We start from the raw sequence: 20,363 nt of genomic DNA, 5'->3' as shown, positions 1-20,363 counted from the left end.
CGCCCTGACCGACCAGAGGAGGCGCTTGTTGCAGCGACCAGGACACATACCCACATCCGGCTTCAGGCCAATTGTGTCTGTAGGGACGCCCGACCGAGCCGGAGGCGACACGGGGATTCGATCCCAGGATCCCCCTGTTGGCAGGCAACGGAATAGACCGCTACGCTAGCCGGACGCCTCAACAACACTGTAATGTTAATTTAGGCTTTTTTCCCCCCTCCTCCAACAAGGAAGGAATGTTTCCATTTCTGATTTTTCAGTGTTTGAGACATAAACTAGTGTGAACAAATGAAAATGAAAGTGGATTCCTCGGGGGGGGGAGGGGGGGGGGGCGTTTGATATTCATTCCAAAACAGGAGAAAGTCAACTAACGCCTTGCGTTCAACCGGTCTTGGACAAATAAGCACAGGTCCGCGCCGCGCGAGACCGAGTCGAGCCCGAGTCATCACGCCGTGAGGTCCGAGACGTGAAGATCGAGACCTTCAAAATGCTGGGGGTCGGGACCAAACGTGGACCCGAGTGCTACAACCACCCCGGAAAACTCGCCGGGCTCCGCTGCCTCCCGGGTCGCTTGGCGTTTGTGCGTGACCCAGCTCATCCGCGCCCGTCTTGGAACGACTGGCTCTCTGTTGTGCAGCGGCAGACCATCTGCTTCGGTCGGCTCCCATCGCGGCGCTCTGGAATGACGCATCTGTCCTCACGACCGCCTCGGCGGCTGCATGAGTAAGACCTGGATGGGGCTCCCTGTTTTCCGGGGTCGTGTTTACATTTCAAGCGAGGTACTCAGCCCCATACATGACCCAGTGTTTGGCCGGGTGCCTCGCTCACGATAGGGAGAATCAGGGCATGCTCCACTCCCTTCCACCGTTCCCAAATCAGCCTTAGATCTCCTCCTCCTCCTCCCCACCCCCCCCCCCCCCTTTATCTCTCCCCCGTCTACCCTGCATGGGGAGGGGAACACGGGAGTTTTCATAACTCCTGTTATCTTGTGTTTTCCCTTCTCGACCTTTCCCGGGCTCGCGGAGTTAGCAGCCATAATTGCCGGATTAGCTACCCTTCGCTCGCCCCCCCCCCTCCCTCCCCCCCTCCCCCCTTTCTCCTCGTATCTCTGTGCTGCGGGGCTCTGGAGGGACAGAGCTGGTCTGCTTGGTTTCCCGTGTCACGCGGCAAAGGGCGAAGGCTTGGGTTTCAGCCGTGGGGTTCGCACATTGTGCATATAGACTGACCCCCCCCCCCCCGTGCGCGTCTGTCCCGGGCCGCCCCCCGCTCCGATGTCAGCCCTGAAATGTCAGCGCCGCCAGAGGGAACAAGGACACTACCGGTCAGACGCCGCAGCGTGGTCCAGACAAAACCGCTACCCTCTTCGTCTGTTGAGATGTGTGACGGCAGATGTTTGTTTTTCCTCAGCCGACGGCAAACAAACGTCCTGCGCTGCGGCTCGCGGCGCCTCAGAAACGAGCCGAGCAACGAGAGCGGTCTCGCGGTTCCAGGTTTGTTCTGATTTCCATCCGCCACGTCGGGCGGAAAGGCCGGCGTTATTTGTTTATTTATTTATTTGCAGAAAGAAGTTCTGATTTTTTCTCGTTGTGGTCAGCGGGCCCGTAAAATCCCCCGGTTTCCTATTCCGGTTTCGGGGTTTGCCATTGAGATATCCTTTACCGCCAAAGGCTCGCCGTCCTTCAAAAGGCAGAGAGACCTTGGAGACTCTGGACTCCTGCCCCCCCCCCCCCCCCCGTGCTTTGGTCCGTGTAAGGCTTGGCGCTTTCATCCTCACTGGACAGGCCAGCTGCCAGGTTTAGTGTGCATGAGATAGCAATTTATCTTGGTGGTCCCTCTGGGTGGGGGGGGGGTGGGAGGGGGCCAGCTGGTGGACACAAAGAGAGGATGTTGTTATCCCGCTCGAAAGTTTGCACAATCTGAATGTGAAAAAATACCTAACGGCGCATGCTAGAAGACCGATTTCCGAAGCCCCAGCAGACGAAAATGATATTTTGTCTTGTATCTGCTGTTTAGTAACCGCATTACTTGCGAAATAGGGCATCGGTTAGGGGGAAAACCCTGACCCATCAGGTTTGGCACGAAGGCCCCGATAAAGTGTCACACAATGTGTAGTATGCGTAGCTTTGCTTATTTTTCAGACTCGGGGTCAGAATCATGTTTGTTGGCCATGTAGGTTTGCACTACATGGAATTTGACTCCGGTATATAATTGTGTGTGTGTGTGTATGTGTATATATATATATAACAAATATGCTTATTTGTTTTACTATAGAAATTCCATTCTTTATGGAAATTCCATAATCCATGTCTCTCACATACATAGACAATCCTATATAGCAAGTAGAATATGCACAATATTTGAGCATACAGTTTGTTTTTCACAGAGGGACCACATGCAGAATTCATTGTCGCTGCTGTATGATTGCTTTTGCCCATTTTAAGACCGAAGCTCACCGCCTTGCATAATTCAACGGCTGGTCTTGATCTAGTTTGCTGCGTGTTAGCGTTCATAAAGGCAACAACATTGTGTCCCCCCCCCCCCCCAACATAAATCATCTGCTAGTATGAATCGGTAGGCTATTGCTTATCCAATCATATCAGTGTTGATCGTACTGCGGATTTCACAATAGTGAGAATCCCTCAGTCGTTCAAGTCGACCAATCGGATAAATGCTACCCCGGCCCACCGTCCAATGGGGGCTTTTCAGCCGTTATCAGCTCAGGCCTTATCAGATGGCCGTTGTCTGTGAAATGCCACAGTGCCTGAATAGGCAGAGTAAACCTGACATGGCACAGCACGCCCCCACCCACCCCCCCCACCCCCCACGGTAAATACACGTTGCAGCCTTATCACAGCTGCGACTGCAGGGTAAAGCAGAGAGGCCCCTTTGTTCTGAGCCGGGGAAGGCGGGGGGGGGGGGGCCTCTCTGGAGCGGCTGCAGCCATTGCGCCTCATGTGAAGCAGTTTACACAAGCATAGCAGCCACACAAAAGAAGATGCATGACTTCCTACGGAGGTGAAGACTGATGCAGAGATTACATCTCCTCGTATCTGAGAGGCTGGAAAGGCCACGGTGACAGATTGCCGGATTACTCTCCTCATGGTTGCTTTCCCTCCGTGTGCCCAAATGATCTATAATCTACGCTCGGTGTGAGAGCGCAGGAGAGCACGCGAGGGAAACGCTGCTTTTTGTAGCCCCGAAAAGCCGGGTAACATATCACCTACAGAAATACTCTCCCATGTATAGTGACAGCCCTGATCTGCAGGCATAAATCAGGTCGGCGTATGGTGATTTGCAGCTTAATAAACGGGGGTTGGATTTTTTTTTTTTTTTTTTTTTTTTGCGGAAGTGAGCTCCCAGCATCAAAATACCACAATGCAACTCATCTGCTCCATCTGGTAGCAGTTTTGCAGCGTTGAGGTCACAAACTTTGTGTTGGCATACTTGTCCTTTTTAGGAAGCGGTTGCAGCCGGGCTGTGCAGCGAGCGGTCTAAAAGCTGATTTTGTGGTTTGATTCATTTGTGGAGAATGGCCGCGTGTTTTGCGATAGCGGGGGAATGACTTATCAGAGAGACCCGAGAGGGTGGGGGGTGGGGAGGTGGCTCGAGAGTTCAAGTGCGTAACGCAAAATCAACCCGAAAGTGAATACGCCTTTGAGTGCGTTACGACAGCACAGATACTGGCACATAAATCAGGTAGCTTCATTATCAGACGGTGTAAATCTCAGAGGCCCTGCCTCCGCAAGTCCAGTTCTTTGTTCCATCGCCACCTTGTGGGCCCCTTTCGTTGTTAGTTCTGCACGCTGGCTGTGCTGTGTAACGTCAATATGAAATGAATTCCCAAATCCCAATCTCGCCGAGTCTTGGAGTTTTCGGGAGCGTGAAGGCTTAGCCGAGGTGAAATCGGGCCGTCCTGTCACAAGGCAGCAGTAGACCGTCTCAGCATTTGTGGATTCAAGTGTTGCACGTCTAATGCGAAACGTGTGACCTCAGAAAAAAAAAATCAATGTGTGTGAAATCCCCTTCGCCGAGGGGAGACTTTTCACTGGACTGATGCATATCAGCTGGAGTATTAATGCATCCACGAGGACGCATGCATTAATGCGCCTCTTCTCCTGTATCTCAATTACCAAACGTTGCGCTCCCTCTTTAGCGCCGACCACCCTCACGTTCGAAATGGGCCGCCCGCTCGTCTGCAGCGGTGCCGCATTGATTTATTTGTGTAGCCCAGGGTGACTGGGGCTTGCAACCCTGACTTGTTAAGGGGTGAAAGGTGAGTTCGAGCCTCGGGCAAAACCGTGTGAAAAGATGTCGAGGAAGTGCAGCGGGCATCCCCGGCCGAACGTTTGATTCCGCGGCGCTCGGTTCCTGGTCCGTTTCTAACGTATTCCCAAATCAAAGCGCCAGCGCTGCGGCTCCCCGCTCACTGTCACGGCCGCGTTTGATCTTCAAACGCCCTGATTCGTCTGTTGGGTTTCCGGCCTTCTGCGAGTGAGCTTTTTTTTTGAAGAAAGGATGTTGTTATGGGACCCCCCAACCTGGTTTCCCTCCAGGCTTTCCAGCCCCCTCCCTACATACACGAGCACGCGCACACAGCGGGGTGTACGGCGGCGCTCTGTGGGCAGGCTGCCTGAAGGGAGGAGATGCAGACAAGGAAGCGTTTCCCATTCACCTCCATACCCGTAACGCAACGTTGTGCCTTGCAGGTCTGAGCGGAAGGAGTTGTCGTTATTTGTCCGTCGCAGCGACGAGGACCATCTAGTCGCCCTGTGCTGGATGACCGATGACTTGCGCGGCGATTAAAGTGAGGAAGAGTTGCGCGTCGTCGTCAGCCCCACTCTCTCGTCCGAGGCCACCTACCACCAGTGGCAAGACTAGCGAGACGACTGGCGAGGGTTTCTTCCCCGAAGCCTCTCCCGTAGACGAGTATACCCAGGAGGCAGCAGAGGTTTGAAACCAGAGTCGTCCTTCTCCTACATGAACCGCCTGACAAGGCCAATGAGCTTCATCTACCCGGGTTTGAAACCAGCGTCGTCCTTCTCCTAGATGAACCGCCTGACAAGGCCAACGAGCTTCATCTACCCGGGTTTGAAACCAGCGTTGTCCTTCTCCTAGATGAACCGCCTGACCAGGCCAACGAGCTTCATCTACTCGGGTTTGAAACCAGAGTCGTCCTTCTCCTAGATGAACCGCCTGACAAGGCCAACGAGCTTCATCTTCCCGGGTTTGAAACCAGAGTCGTCCTTCTCCTAGATGAACCGCCTGACAAGGCCAACGAGCTTCATCTACCCAGGTTTGAAACCAGCGTTGTCCTTCTCCTAGATGAACCACCTGACAAGGCCAACGAGCTTCATCTACCCGGGTTTGAAACCAGCGTCGTCCTTCTCCTAGATGAACCGCCTGAAAAGGCCAACGAGCTTCATCTACCCGGGTTTGAAACCAGAGTCGTCCTTCTCCTAGATGAACCGCCTGACAAGGCCAACGAGCTTCATCTACCCGGGTTTGAAACCAGCGTCGTCCTTCTCCTAGATGAACCGCCTGACAAGGCCAACGAGCTTCATCTAACCGGGTTTGGAACCATCGTCGTCCTTCTCCTACATGAACCGCCTGACAAGGCCAACGAGCTTCATCTTCCCGGGTTTGAAACCAGCGTCGTCCTTCTCCTAGATGAACCGCCTGACAAGGCCAACGAGCTTCATCTTCCCGGGTTTGAAACCAGCGTCGTCCTTCTCCTAGGTGAACCGCCTGACAAGGCCAACGAGCTTCATCTACCCGGGTTTGAAACCAGAGTCGTCCTTCTCCTAGATGAACCGCCTGACAAGGCCAATGAGCTTCATCTACCCAGGTTTGAAACCAGCGTTGTCCTTCTCCTAGATGAACCACCTGACAAGGCCAACGAGCTTCATCTACCCGGGTTTGAAACCAGAGTCGTCCTTCTCCTAGATGAACCGCCTGACAAGGCCAATGAGCTTCATCTACCCAGGTTTGAAACCAGCGTTGTCCTTCTCCTAGATGAACCACCTGACAAGGCCAACGAGCTTCATCTACCCGGGTTTGAAACCAGCGTTGTCCTTCTCCTAGATGAACCACCTGACAAGGCCAACGAGCTTCATCTACCCGGGTTTGAAACCAGAGTCGTCCTTCTCTTAGATGAACCGCCTGACAAGGCCAACGAGCTTCATCTTCCCGGGTTTGAAACCAGAGTTGTCCTTCTCCTAGATGAACCGCCTGACAAGGCCAACGAGCTTCATCTACCCAGGTTTGAAACCAGCGTCGTCCTTCTCCTAGATGAACCGCCTGACAAGGCCAACGAGCTTCATCTACCCGGGTTTGAAACCAGAGTCGTCCTTCTCTTAGATGAACCGCCTGACAAGGCCAACGAGCTTCATCTACCCGGGTTTAAAACCAGCGTCGTCCTTCTCCTAGATGAATAGCCTGACCAGGCCAACGAGCTTCATCTTCCCGGGTTTGAAACCAGAGTCGTCCTTCTCCTAGATGAACCACCTGACAAGGCCAACGAGCTTCATCTACCCGGGTTTGAAACCAGCGTCGTCCTTCTCCTAGATGAACCGCCTGACAAGGCCAACGAGCTTCATCTACCCGGGTTTGAAACCAGAGTCGTCCTTCTCTTAGATGAACCGCCTGACAAGGCCAACGAGCTTCATCTACCCGGGTTTGAAACCAGCGTCGTCCTTCTCCTAGATGAACCGCCTGACCAGGCCAACGAGCTTCATCTTCCCGGGTTTGAAACCAGCGTTGTCCTTCTCTTAGATGAACCGCCTGACAAGGCCAACGAGCTTCATCTACCCGGGTTTGAAACCAGAGTCGTCCTTCTCCTAGATGAACCGCCTGACCAGGCCAACGAGCTTCATCTACCCGGGTTTGAAACCAGCGTCGTCCTTCTCCTACATGAACCGCCTGACAAGGCCAACGAGCTTCATCTACCCGGGTTTGAAACCAGCGTTGTCCTTCTCCTAGATGAACCGCCTGACAAGGCCAACGAGCTTCATCTACCCGGGTTTGAAACCAGAGTCGTCCTTCTCCTAGATGAACCGCCTGACCAGGCCAACGAGCTTCATCTACCCGGGTTTGAAACCAGCATCGTCCTTCTCCTAGATGAACCGCCTGACAAGGCCAACGAGCTTCATCTACCCGGGTTTTAAACCAGAGTCGTCCTTCTCTTAGATGAACCGCCTGACAAGGCCAACGAGCTTCATCTACCCGGGTTTGAAACCAGCGTCGTCCTTCTCCTAGATGAACCGCCTGACCAGGCCAACGAGCTTCATCTACCCGGGTTTGAAACCAGCGTCGTCCTTCTCCTAGATGAACCGCCTGACAAGGCCAACGAGCTTCATCTACCCGGGTTTGAAACCAGCGTCGTCCTCCTAGATGAACCGCCTGACAAGGCCAACGAGCTTCATCTACCCGGGTTTGAAACCAGCGTCGTCCTTCTCCTAGATGAACCGCCTGACAAGGCCAACGAGCTTCATCTACCCGGGTTTGAAACCAGCGTTGTCCTTCTCCTAGATGAACCGCCTGACAAGGCCAACGAGCTTCATCTACCCGGGTTTGAAACCAGCCTTGTCCTTCTCCTAGATGAACCGCCTGACAAGGCCAACGAGCTTCATCTACCCGGGTTTGAAACCAGCGTCGTCCTTCTCCTAGATGAACCGCCTGACAAGGCCAACGAGCTTCATCTACCCGGGTTTGAAACCAGCGTCGTCCTTCTCCTAGATGAACCGCCTGACAAGGCCAACGAGCTTCATCTACCCGGGTTTGAAACCAGCGTCGTCCTTCTCCTAGATGAACCGCCTGACAAGGCCAACGAGCTTCATCTACCCGGGTTTGAAACCAGCGTCGTCCTTCTCCTAGATGAACCGCCTGACAAGGCCAACGAGCTTCATCTACCCGGGTTTGAAAACAGCGTCGTCCTTCTCCTAGACTGGCTGCCGACCAAGGCCAACGAGTCCAACTGACCCACCCGGTTATACCGCCGGGAACCCGGTCGCCCCCGCAGCAGACTTTGTGAAAACAGGAGGTACCACGAGGAGGTGCTGCTGTGGACACGGTTGCGTAGGAGCGGCCATATGCTAGGGTCCTGATGGACCCGCGGCGATCACTGCACCAGGAAGTGAGAGGCCACCGCACCGCTTCGCATTCCTTTTGGCAAGTAGGACATCTGGCCCAGTACTCGCCACCTTAAGGAGTGAAGGAGTAATGCTGATATGTCACAGTTCATCTGAGGGCTGCTGTCCCAGGAGTGTGCGACATGAGGTTATTTCGGGCGTGGGTCGTGGCGCTAGCTTTGTGCATTTCTAAATGTAGTTCACACAACCTGTGAGGAGTAACCTGTCGGGATATGATAATGTTCCACTGATCTCTCATGGAACTGGGAGATATGGGGGGCGTCCGGGTGGCGTGGCGGTCTATTCCCTTGCCTACCAACACGGGGATCCCGGTTCGAATCCCCGTGTTACCTCCGGCTTGGTCGGGCGTCCCTACAGACACAATTGGTCGTTTCTGTGGGTGGGAAGCCGGATGTGGGTATGTGTCCTGGTCGCTGCACTAGTGCCTCCTGTGGTCGGTTGGGGTGCCTGTTCGGGGGGGAGGGGGAACTCCTCCCATGCGCTACGTCCCCCTGGTGAAACTCCTCACTGTCAGGTGAAAAGAAGCAGCTGGCGACTCCACGTGTATGGGAGGAGGCATGTGGTAGTCTGCAGCCCTCCCCGGATCGGCAGAGGGGGTGGAGCAGTGACGGGACGGCTCGAAACAGTGGGGTAATTGCCCAAGTACAATTGTGGAGAAAAAGGGGGGGATCCCCCCCCCAAAAAAAGAGCTAGGCGATCATCCAAAGGAGTTGAATCAAGTGCAACTGGACTTGGTATATATATAACTGGGCAATATATCAATAATTAATATAATATTGATATTGTCAGCACGGTTGCCTCACAGCAAGAAGGTCCTGGGTTCGAGCCCCGGGGTAGTTCAACCTTGGGGGTCGCCCAGGGTCATCCGCTGTATGGAGTTTGCATGTTCTCCCCGTGTCTGCGTGGGTTTCCTGCGGGTCCTCCGGTGTCCTCCCACAGTCCAAAGACATGTAGGTCAGGTGACTCGGCCATACTACATTGTCCCTAGGTAAAAGAGTGTGTGTGTGTGGGGGGGGTCCCTGTGGTATCCTGGCGGCCTGTCCAGGGTGTCTCCCCACCTGCCGCCCAATGACTGCTGGGGTAGGCTCCAGCATCCCAGCGACCCTGAGAGCAGGATAAGGGTTGGGATAATGGATGGATGGGTGATATTGTGATGTGAGGCGAGAGGCTGTTTGGGATTCTTCATACTGTGATGTCTCTTTGAGTTGCTGTAGGCAATTTGCTGGCAGCCAAAATTTTTTGACAACGTTGCAGTTTGCAACGGTTTTGAATTCATTACAATGCAGTTACGGTGTGAAAGAGATACGCTTTCAACACTTCGGAGGAAAAATGTTAACGTTGCATGCAGCAATAATAGTTCTCAGTCTCTTTACCGCCCAAGTTTTTCAAATATTTTCATTCAATTTCACATTGTGTTTCACTCGGTTCATATACCGTTGTCGTTTTACCTCAGAAATGGGAGGAAAAAAGAAAATTTCATCTGCAACCTGTGTACTTTATGGTTATTAAAGGTTGAGATTAATGTTATTTAAAAATGTGATTCAAGTTTTTCTCTTGTACATCACTTTATATTATATATAGTGTGGAACGGTAAGGCAGTGGCTAGCACGGTCGCCTCACTGCAAGAAGGTCCTGGGTTCAAAGCCTGTGGTTGTCCAACCTTGGGGGTCGTCCTCTCGTGTGGAGTTCCCTCCCACAGTCCAAAGACATGCAGGTCAGGTGACTGGGCCGTACTAAAATGTCCCTAGGTATGAATGTGTGGGCCCTGTGATGGACTGGCGGCCTGTCCAGGGTGTCCCCCCCCACCTGCTGGGATAGGCTTCAGCATCCCGCGACCCTCAATGGGGATAAGCGGCTTGGATAATGGATGGATGGATGACTTTATATTGTGGTAGGCAGTTTCAGTTCATGTCTTTCCTCTCTAATATCTGAATATGATCTGCCATCCCCGCAGGACGACATGACCGACTCCTTGCGGGACTACACGAACCTCCCGGAAGCGGCCCCCCTGCTCACCATCCTGGACATGTCCGCACGAGCCAAGTACGTCCAGGACGTGGAGGAAATCACGCCGGCCGTAGTGGAGCAGTTTGTCACCGATTTCCTAGCTGACAAGCTCAAACCGGAGCCCATCTAAAGAGGAGGTGGAAACACGTATGGGACTCGATACACACACACACACACAAAAAAACCACGCCATCATCAAACCCTGGCAATCTGTTGCTGCCCCCGAACCTCTATCAGCTTCCCGTCGCTTCCGCCCCCCCCTCCCCCTCCCTTGTCAGACTTTTAGAGAGAAGTCACACTTTTTACTGACATTTTAACTTTGTTTTGTTAGACATGTACCTCTCTCATGGAGTCCTCTCCTTCTCCTGTGGTGCCTTGCATTGACTATAGCCCCTACAGTAATATATATATATGGAGAGTCTGTTGCTGTTATTTTGTTACCCCCCTCCCCCGCCCGCTCCCACTCAGTAGCATTTCTTTTATTCTAGAAGAAAGCAGAAAAGTTACTCGTTGGACCTAGATATTCAAATGACTCGTTGCTTTCGACTGTGTCAGCGAAACCATTGTCACTTTTTGTTTTCTAAAATATGCAGAGAAAGAATAAAATGTTTGCAATGCTTTTTAGTTGTGCGCTACATGTATACGCCATGCAGATGTGCTACACCTCCTCTGTTAAGACAGAACGGAGACAGATACACAACACTATCCGCGCTGAACAGACAAGTGACCGGCGTTTCAAACGTCTGTCACGATGTGAACGAAAGTCATCTTTGCAGAATTGCTAACGGTGGTTCTCATCTCAACGGTCACGGGGATTTTCTGTGAGGGTCCAATCGCTTCAAATTGACACGTGTTGAATGTAAAAATTCCTATACTCTGTTACTCCCCAGGTTGTATCTCAACTCATGACTCCTTACAACCATTAAAAAGGAAGAGAGAAAAAAAATCCCTGCAAAGCACAGCTTTCAGTTCCTGCATCACGAGCTCCAGCAGAAGGGTTTTCCAATATTTCAAAAACTTCCCGTGCAAAGATTTCCCCAAGTCCTTCGGTAATTTTTGGTGCACAAACCTTCTATTTAATAGTGGAGACGCTATAATTTTATAGCTGCATCAATAAAAACATAAACACCAGCTGAGATGGAGATCAACAGTGCCAATACACACCATCATCTATTGTACCAAGTCTTCCAGGAACACAGTGGGACAAAGACGTGGCCAGATGGAATTCGTGGCACCACCGTGTGGTTAGTTTAAAAACTGCATCTGCACTGAATGGCCAAACGCACTTGTTTTGTTTTTTTAGGGCACAGGGTGGATCAGGAAACACTTAAGAGTTCATGTCAACATTTATACAAGCCAGTCTACATTTAAAGGACATTCAATAATTACATGTTGATGAAGACCTAACACTTGTCACACCAAACGCCAAGGGTTTTTCTGTGTTGCACTAACAGGTGGGTTTGACAGGTACACGACATATGCGGATAAAATTGGCCATACATTTAATCTGAAGGTACTGTTACCAGTTATCTGCCACATTATGGACTTAAATTCAAACAATAGTTTTATCATTTTGCCAACAGCTCAAACATAAGATTGACATTTGAATCTATCCTGTTAACTCAGCCGGAAGTCATAAGGGGCTGGCTTTAACGCGCACACACTGGAAAAGAACACGAAGAAAATGTTTTCCAGTGAAAATCATTGTGACTGTTTCTGTGCTTTGGGTTTCCTGATCCGCGCAGGTGTTTCTTTGATGTTCAACAGTTGCCTCCTGCCCTCAAACAAAAGAATACTGGCTGCCATGGCTGAATTCAAACTGTCCACTTCGGGAACCACAGGAATCAGGAGTCTTCGACCAGTGGTTTTCTCAGCCAGCTCAACTGCTTCCACACTCAAGCCGTGTGTCTCGCCGCCAATCACGAGGGCGGTGGGCCTCTGAGCCCACCTCTCATGGTACAGCTTAACGTCCACTCTGGGAAGAGAGAGTTTAGGAGCTTCATGATCTGAATATGATTCAGAATCGGAGTCATACTCCTCATATTGCACGTTTTTGGGATTTGGCCTGGTGCTGACCCATCCATAGTCTCCTGCTTTGGAGTGTTTGTTGTGTAGGTTAACTTGCGTCTCCTCTAGAGAGAGGGTCCTGTCAGAGTGTCTGAAGTTGTCAGCTACATGGACGGTCACAGTTTTAGGAAGGTGGCTTTCAACTTCATCCCAGCCCATGCTGGTGTAAATGGGGAGGTGAAAATGGGCTCCCATTGCTGCACGCAACACTTTAGGCTCCCAAGCATCCACACAACCTGTTCAAATATATACATATTTAATAAACACATCTGGATCTTTGCTATTTATGTAAGATACTGTTATGGATATTAGACAGTCAGCTTTTTGGTCTACTTTGTAACATCATGTTTACACAGTTGTGTGCTACTATATGTTTATAAAACATCTCCCTAAGTCAAATTTTCAGCAAAAATGAATTAAAAGAATAAAAAAAAAACACAAGGGACTAACAAAGCAGCAAAATTAATTCAATAAGTTCTACTAATTGTTGCCAACACCTATTATGATCCCATGACTTAACTTACCCTTAGTGAGCAGGACATCCTGGCACCCAGCGGCGGCAGCACATCGTAAGATAGTGCCTAGGTTACCAGGGTCTCGGATGTTATCACATATCAGAGACAATGGCACCAGCTGCTCTATTTCAGGGAATCTCATCCGTGATGGGTCAGGTCGAGAAAATATAGCTGCGAAGGCAGGAAGTAAAAACATTTTTTTTTAAGAAGTCAATAACCATACAGTGCGAGAGCAAAGAGCAAACCAATGTAAACACCTCACCTATCACTCCTTGCGGGGCCACAAGCTTGGACCACAGCTTGATGTCCTCGAACTTGACTTTGACTAGAGTTGCCCTCTTCAGCTTGTCTAGGGGCAGCTCACGAAGACGATCCACTGTGCTGAAAAACAACATTTGCGGGTTTGCACCAGCCTCCAGTGCGCTACAGATCAAGCGCTTCCCCTCCAGCAGGATTTTTCCCTGTTGTTCTCGAAACGTCCTTGACTGGGCAATGCTCACCACTCTCCTGAAGAAGTGAAAAAAAAAGGTAGGTGATAAAAGACATTTCCTCAGTGTTCCTGCAAAATAGTCTCTCTGAAACACTGGGAGGTTAATGTGTTCAGTACTGTCGCCTCACACCAAGAGGGTCCTGGACCATCTTTGTGGAGTTTGTATGTTCTTCCTGTGTTTATAGATTTCCTCTGGGTACTCTTGTTAACTCTCATAGTCCAAAGACGTGCATGTTAGGTGAATTTGAGTCTCTAAATTGAATGGTGTGCAAGCGCGTGTGGAGGCTCTGTGATGGACTGGCGACCTGTCTTCTACCCAATGCATGCTGGGATAGACACCACCCCATCGTGACCCTGAACTGGAGTTAAGAGCAAGTGTAGCCTATGGTGATAAACCAGCTATAAGTGCTGGGCTGATCTTGGGACTTGTTAATGCAAGCACAGTAGGATAAACACAGCTGCATCTGATGAAATTAATATAAGATTCCATTTAAGTGAGGTAATGAGTCAAAACTATTCACTCTTTCAAATGTGTGCATATCGCCACACTTAAATCAAACAAACTCATCATTTATTCTATTAGCTGTGTTTATCATGCTATGCTTACATCACTTGGTCCCAAGGTCAGTCCAGCACTTACGAAGAAAGTTCCACTTTATTTTGTCATTGTACAGTTAGAATGACATTTGTTCTCTGCATTTAACCCATCCTATTGTATAGGGGCAGTGGGCAGCTGCAGCGCCCGGGGACCAACGCCAGTTCTTTCAGTTGCCTTGGTCAGGGGCACAGACAGGAGCATCAACCCTAACATACACACTTGCAGATGGTGTATCACTTTTAGATAAACTCAAAGAGCGGTGTAGGGTTTAGCTGCCCTTTAAATGGACCTAGACAAAGGATGGGTGGACGGAACACTGTAAACGATGCTCTATAGTTTCTTTAAGTCCAGTCAATTTTATCTGTACAGCCCAACATCACAAATTTGCCTCAAGGGGCTCTACAGCAACACAGCATCCTGTCCTCGGACCCTCGCATCGGATAAGGAACAACTTTTTGGTTTGTGACCATCAAATAATAATAATGTAACCTATTTTTCTGGAGGTTACAATAACTATTTTTTATAGCATATTTCTAAAACAATGTTACAAAAGTGTTTTACAAAAATAAAACCAGACAGGGCAAAAAAAATTAAAAAGACCGAGTAAGTAAGGGTAAAAATAAAAACAGTAAAAACAAAACATTTTTTAAAAGCTTTCATAAAAACGGATGTTTACATAAACACACTTACGACAGCCTCTTGTCCCCGTGGAAAGCCCTTTCGAAGTGAAGCCCCCCGACTTGCTGCTTCGCATCGACCTGTACACGCTGCTCCGCTGTAGACGACGGGTCGCTTCCGATGCTCGTCCACTTAGCGTTACCATCGCACGTTTCCGCCTTGAAGCTGGGTTTGGGGTCTCCCTGCTTCCCGATGCTCCGCCTGTCTCCTCCAGACTGGGGCGACTGGGGGGTCTTACCTGTCTTACTGTCGGGGAATAAGACTTGAACAGGTCTCCTTCTCAATCCACGGACGTACCTTTTGGTCTCTACCGTGTGAACGCAACCCCTGAGCAACGCGTTTCTCTCCAAGGAGAGAACGCAAGCCACGCGTTTAATGTGCGCCGCCATCTTTGAGCTTCTTCGTCTTCTTCTTCTGCTTTCGCCTTCTTTTTCGTCTTCCTCTGCGTTTTCGTCTTCTTCGAGGTTTGACTTTTTTGAATATGCAAAAACATAAAAAACGAAACAATAAGTCGAAATGAACAAGTTAGAAACAGTTATCGCAGCCTTTCCTCGTCCCCATATCGCTTAAAATAATTTTGTACATGTTTTTGAACTGAATGTTTTGTACATTGTTTTGAGTTCCACATCCAAACTATTCCATAAATTCACCCCACAGATCCAAATACACACTCTTCATATTTGTAAGGAGTTTCTTTAAATGAAACTTTCTCTCAAATCAAAACGCCCCTCCCGTAGTAAAGTATTTCTTGCTTTATACGTTATTTGTGTTGTGTTGAATTCTACGAGATCCATGAACTTTAAGCCACCCACCCATCCATTATCTTAACCGTTTAACCGCGGGGACGCTGGAGCCCGTTCCTGCGTGAGTTAGCAAAAAAAAAAAAGCTACATGCTTCTTCTATGGTTTTAATGGCGGATTACAAACTTTAACGATATATGCCGCCACCTACTGCACTGGAGTGTAACAGCATGACTACAGAAGCAGGATATTCTCATAATAAACCAGTTTCGTTTAAGTATTTGATTTAAATAAAGCGCTTTGCACCTGTAATTGTTTGTCCCCTGTCTTTAACAGATCTCTACTACCCCCCCCCATATAGCCCACCCCGCCTTTCAGTCTTTCTCTTTCTGAACTTCCTACAACCTATCAGCACATGTTCAACAGTTTCCTTGCTGTTACAAGTTTCACATTTTTTATTCCGGCTCCCGGTTCCCGGCTGCCCCCCAATATCTAGTCCATCATGTGCTGGTATCCAACAGAAATTAATATCTACTCATAGTTGCTGTAGATTTAATAAGATTGTACAAACCTCAATTAATGAATAGATCCTCTCGAACTGTTTGTGCTGATTTTATACGTTACATTGCAGCAGCAGAATCTGAACATATCACTACTTGAATTAGTTTAACCTCCTCTACCCACTGAAGACTGACGACTATTGCGGTCAGTTCTGCTGTGTATATTGATACCCTGTTTGAAATTCTCTTAGCAGTTCCTTTGTCGAATTCTGGAATAAAAATTCCCACTCCTAGATGCTCATTATTTGAGTGTTTTGAGCCATCTGTAAAAAATATTTTGATAATTATAGTAGCTCTTCTTCAAATATTGTTGAACCAAGTACCCAGTGTTAACATTCCTCTCTGTCCACTCTCTTCTCTTTTCTAATATTTGAAGATCTACTTTGGGTTGTAGAAATATCCATGGGGAAATTCTGCTAATAATGAATGATGAACTGTGTTGTACAGTATCTAATTTGTACTGTTTGGCTCTCTTGTTAATGTCCCATCCAAAACCTTTTCCAGAAAAAGTTGCGTACTCCCAACAGTTATTCAGAACAGTTGATGCTAAACTTCCATTTCCTCCTCCCTGAACTCTTATCCAATGCTAGTGATAACTTGGATATCCTCAAATGAAATGGCAGTTCACCTGATTCAATGAGCAATGCATCAACAGGCGTAGTTTTGACTGCTCCCAGACTAGGTCTTAATGCTCTGTATTGTATCCTGTCTAACTTGCTACTGCTTCATACACCACGCAACCATAATCCAGTTTGGCTCTCATCAAAGATTCAAGATGCAAGAGTTTTATTTGTCACGTACACACAAGTGCAAGTCCCGAGTGCAGTGAAAGGAAAAAAGGTACGAGCTCCGAGATGTGCAAACAACAAAGTACAACAGGTACACATGCATTCCAATTTGCAATATACAATTTACAATCAACACTTAAGAACTCTCTGTAGAAAGAAAGCAAACAGTACAATATATACAGTAAAAGCACTTGCAAATAGAAATCTGAGGTATATGTACTGAAATATGAGGTATGTATGTACATAATATGAGTTATGTGTAGTCGGTTACCTTACTGTGTGCGTGTGTGTTGTGTGTGTGTGTGTGTGTGTGCGTGTTTGAGCATGGGGGGGCAGTATGGGTCAGCGAGGGGGCCCCGGTAAGGTCAGAGTTCACAGTTCTGATGGCCTGAGGAAAGAAACTCCATCCCAGTCTCTCTGTGTATTTGCAGCATGACTGCGGAGGCGCTTGCCTGACCGCAGCAGCTGGAACAGTCCGTTGTTGGGGTGGTGAGGGTCCTTCATAATCCTGTAGGCTCTGGTTCGGCACCTCCTGGTGTATAAGCCTGTATATGTGTAATAGGGCTTCTCTGTCAGCTCCCCATTCAAATACGACCACACACCTCATTAAATTGAGCACTTTTCAATATGATTCTTCCGTGTATATTTTTCATCAGTCCATAAACCAAGATATTTAAATACTTTTAACTCTTTCCATGGGCTTGCTATATATATCAACTTTCCCATTACCTATTTTCTTTTAGTGACCAGCTTAATATAGTATGATTTTATTACTGAAATTTTCAATCCCCAGTCATCAGACCATCTCTCTACACTGACTATTGCTTTCTGTACACATTTCAACACATGTAAGACATCCTTTCCCCTTTTCCAGATTGCTCCATCATCTGTGTACAACGATGACTGTATACTTGTTCCTGTATTTTCAAAGATATCATTAATCATGATATCAAATAGAACCGGAGTGATGACACTGCCTTGTGGTATCCCATTTATAATGTCAAAACTTTCTGAGATTTCTGATCCTACTTTCACTTGAAATGTTCTATTTGATAGAAAATTCATGACCCAGTTATAAAACCTTCCACCTAAACCTAGTTTGTTCATTTTAATTAAGAATACCTTCTCTCTACATCGAGCCATAAGCTTTCTCAATGTCAAAGAAAACTATAGCCATCACTTCTTTCATCTTAAGGGTCTTTTCAGTTTCATCACTTAATTTAATAGAGCATCTGCTGTGGATCGTCCTTTCCTAAAGCTGCTCTGGTACTCATTGAACAACCTTCTTTTTTCTAAACAATCATTTATCCATCCATTTACACAAGTATGCGGTTAGTGCTATTGGTCTGCAATTTCCAGCATTGGTTGTGGTATCTTTTCCTGGTTTAGCAAATGGTAGAATGAATGCCATCTTCCACTTAACAGGTAATGGGAGCAGCCGAAAGTAGTAGTAGTAGTAGCAGTAGCAGTAGTATTAGTAGTAGCAGTAGTATTAGTAGTAGCAGTAGTATTAGTAGTAGTTCCACTTAACAGGTAACCTTCCTTCTGTCCATATCTTGTTGGAGAGTTCCAACACTATATGTCTTCCTCTGGTAATTGTTGGAATATGGCATGAGTTAATTGAGCTTGTCCCGGAGCAGAATACCTGCTGCCCTCCAATGCCCTTTCTCGTTTCCCTCAAGGTGGTGTCCATATTCATAGCGGAGCCAATTTCTACATTTTAACTATGCACAATTTCGTGATCTTTTAGGACTTCTTCCCTTTGCTAATGTATATGAGTCAGATGATTTCCACCGTGAACACTGGCAAATACTTTTCCTAGAAGGCTAGCCTTTCTGTTGCTAGATTGTCTTCATCTGCAAGTACTGGTATTTTGTTGGTTATCCTTCTCCCACTCATCTTTTTTACCATATTCCATACATGACCCACAACTCTCTGTCTCTCTCTCGCTCTCTTCTAATAGAACAAACCTGTTCCAGCTCCAGGCATTCCTCTTAGCTGTCCCTCCAGCGACTTCTGGGTCTACCCCGGGGTCTCCTCCCAGTCGGACGTGCCCGGAAAACCTGCAAAGGAAGGCGCCCAGGAGGCATCCTAATCAGAGGTCCGAACCACCTCAACTGGCTCCTTATACCAGTGTAACCGTTTATTTTCTTGCCCGGTGCGGGATTCGATACGAGGTGTATCGCACCACAAGGCGACATCACTAACCGCTCGGCTAAAGGGTCATACTCGTTAGCTATGGACTAACGGGTCTTATTAGTAGTTTACACTAGTCACCCTCCCCGGAAGCGCGCCCTCGCGTTTTTTTATTCCCGCGCTCCGAAGAGACTTCTGAGGATCTGCACACTTCCGGATCCCGCCGCTGCCACCGGTCATTTTCTTGCCGGGTGCGGGATTCGATACGAGTGTACTGCGCCACAAGGCGACATCACTAACCGCTCGGCTACAGGGTCTTATTAGTAGTTTACACTAGTCACAGAGGCTCGCAACAGAGGCTGGCCAAGAGAACGGCGCAGCACAGCAGAGCTAATGTAGCCGAGCCAAATTCCTTATTTTATTCTACTTCTTTATTTCCCCTGAAATCTTTTTTCAATTGTTGTGCACTTCCCCCAAAATGAGTTCCTACCTGTAAATAGCCCCCCCCCCCTGGCGGTTTCACGTGCATAGCTGTTGTTCCCCGGGGGCGCAGTTCCGGTGTGGCACCGCTGAGGCCCGCGGCTCTAGCAGGCGCGTATGCTCGCAGCTGGTGAGTCGCGGTTTCTAACTCTCTCTCTCTCATCATTTTTCATTTGTTTATTTAAAGTTATATTATGGTGATACGCAGTATTGTGAGGTGCTAACAAACTTGTTGGTCCATCCTCCGTTGTATAAAGGATTTGTATCTTTGGTTTAGACCGTATGATTCATGCGAGTTTGGCTAATTTAATTAGCCTCATGCTAGCGTCAACGGGGGTTGTGTACGTGCTGGTCTCGTGGGTTTAATAGGCAGCACGCGAGGGTTGGATTTGAATGGCGTCTCCTCACAGGTGATGCGATGTTTTGTAGTGTTTCATGTGAGGTTTTGTGTTATTATTATTATTATTATTATTTAGTAGCATGGAGAGATGCAGAGGACAAGCTGTGTGACTGATTCCCGTGTTTTTTTCTTGTGAAGGGATTGTAACGTGCATGGATCAGTAGACACGTTGGTCCTTGACCAACAGGTCGGACCCACTAGTCCAGTGGTTCTCAACCTTTTTGGGGTCCTGGACCCCCTGCGTATTTTTGATCTACCCTGAGGACCCCTCCACCTGATCTTGGGGGAGGGGGGGTTGCAATTTGATAGAAACAGTAGAAACTGCATTTTAAATTGCATTATAGCATTTATTCACTCTTTGGGGCAAAAATAAGAGCTTTCAGTTGTAACTTAGATATAGTTAACAAAACAGAATTCTTATGCAGTAACTTTCAGATATATGTAACAACACAGAATATGTATTCAGTAACTTTCAGATATATGTAACAAAACAGAATATGTATTCAGTAACTTTCAGATATATGTAACGAAACAGAATTCTTATGCAGTAACTTTCAGATATATGTAACAAAACAGAATATGTATTCAGTAACTTTCAGATATATGTAACAAAACAGAATATGTATTCAGTAACTTTCAGATATGTGTAACAAAACAGAATATGTATGCAGTAACTTTCAGATATATGTAACAAAACAGAATATGTATTCAGTAACTTTCAGATATATGTAACAAAACAGAATATGTATTCAGTAA

The 20,363-nt window shown here is 48.0% G+C and overlaps 2 protein-coding genes across 2 annotated transcripts; one reads left to right on the top strand and one right to left on the bottom strand.

Moving 5' to 3' along the window:
• Positions 1-1,271: 1,271 nt before the first annotated feature.
• On the top strand, positions 1,272-11,118 carry nxn (nucleoredoxin). The gene is made up of 2 exons (XM_056283711.1): positions 1,272-1,490; positions 10,102-11,118. Exons 1-2 carry the CDS (start codon positions 1,272-1,274, stop codon positions 10,282-10,284), a joined length of 402 nt encoding a protein of 133 aa, XP_056139686.1. The 3' UTR covers positions 10,285-11,118.
• A 63-nt stretch (positions 11,119-11,181) lies between these two features.
• On the bottom strand, positions 11,182-15,322 carry mrm3a (mitochondrial rRNA methyltransferase 3a). Its single transcript, XM_056283336.1, has 5 exons — positions 15,315-15,322; positions 14,515-14,972; positions 12,999-13,243; positions 12,746-12,907; positions 11,182-12,457 (listed from the first exon to the last, which is right to left on the bottom strand). The coding sequence occupies exons 2-5, from the start codon at positions 14,889-14,891 to the stop codon at positions 11,856-11,858; spliced, it is 1,386 nt and encodes a 461-aa protein (XP_056139311.1). The 5' UTR covers positions 14,892-14,972; positions 15,315-15,322; the 3' UTR covers positions 11,182-11,855.
• Positions 15,323-20,363: the final 5,041 nt, after the last annotated feature.

The sequence above is a fragment of the Lampris incognitus genome, chromosome 7 (genome assembly GCF_029633865.1).
Source record: "Lampris incognitus isolate fLamInc1 chromosome 7, fLamInc1.hap2, whole genome shotgun sequence".
NCBI lineage: Eukaryota > Metazoa > Chordata > Actinopteri > Lampriformes > Lampridae > Lampris > Lampris incognitus.
This window is presented reverse-complemented; position numbering and strand designations above follow the sequence as displayed.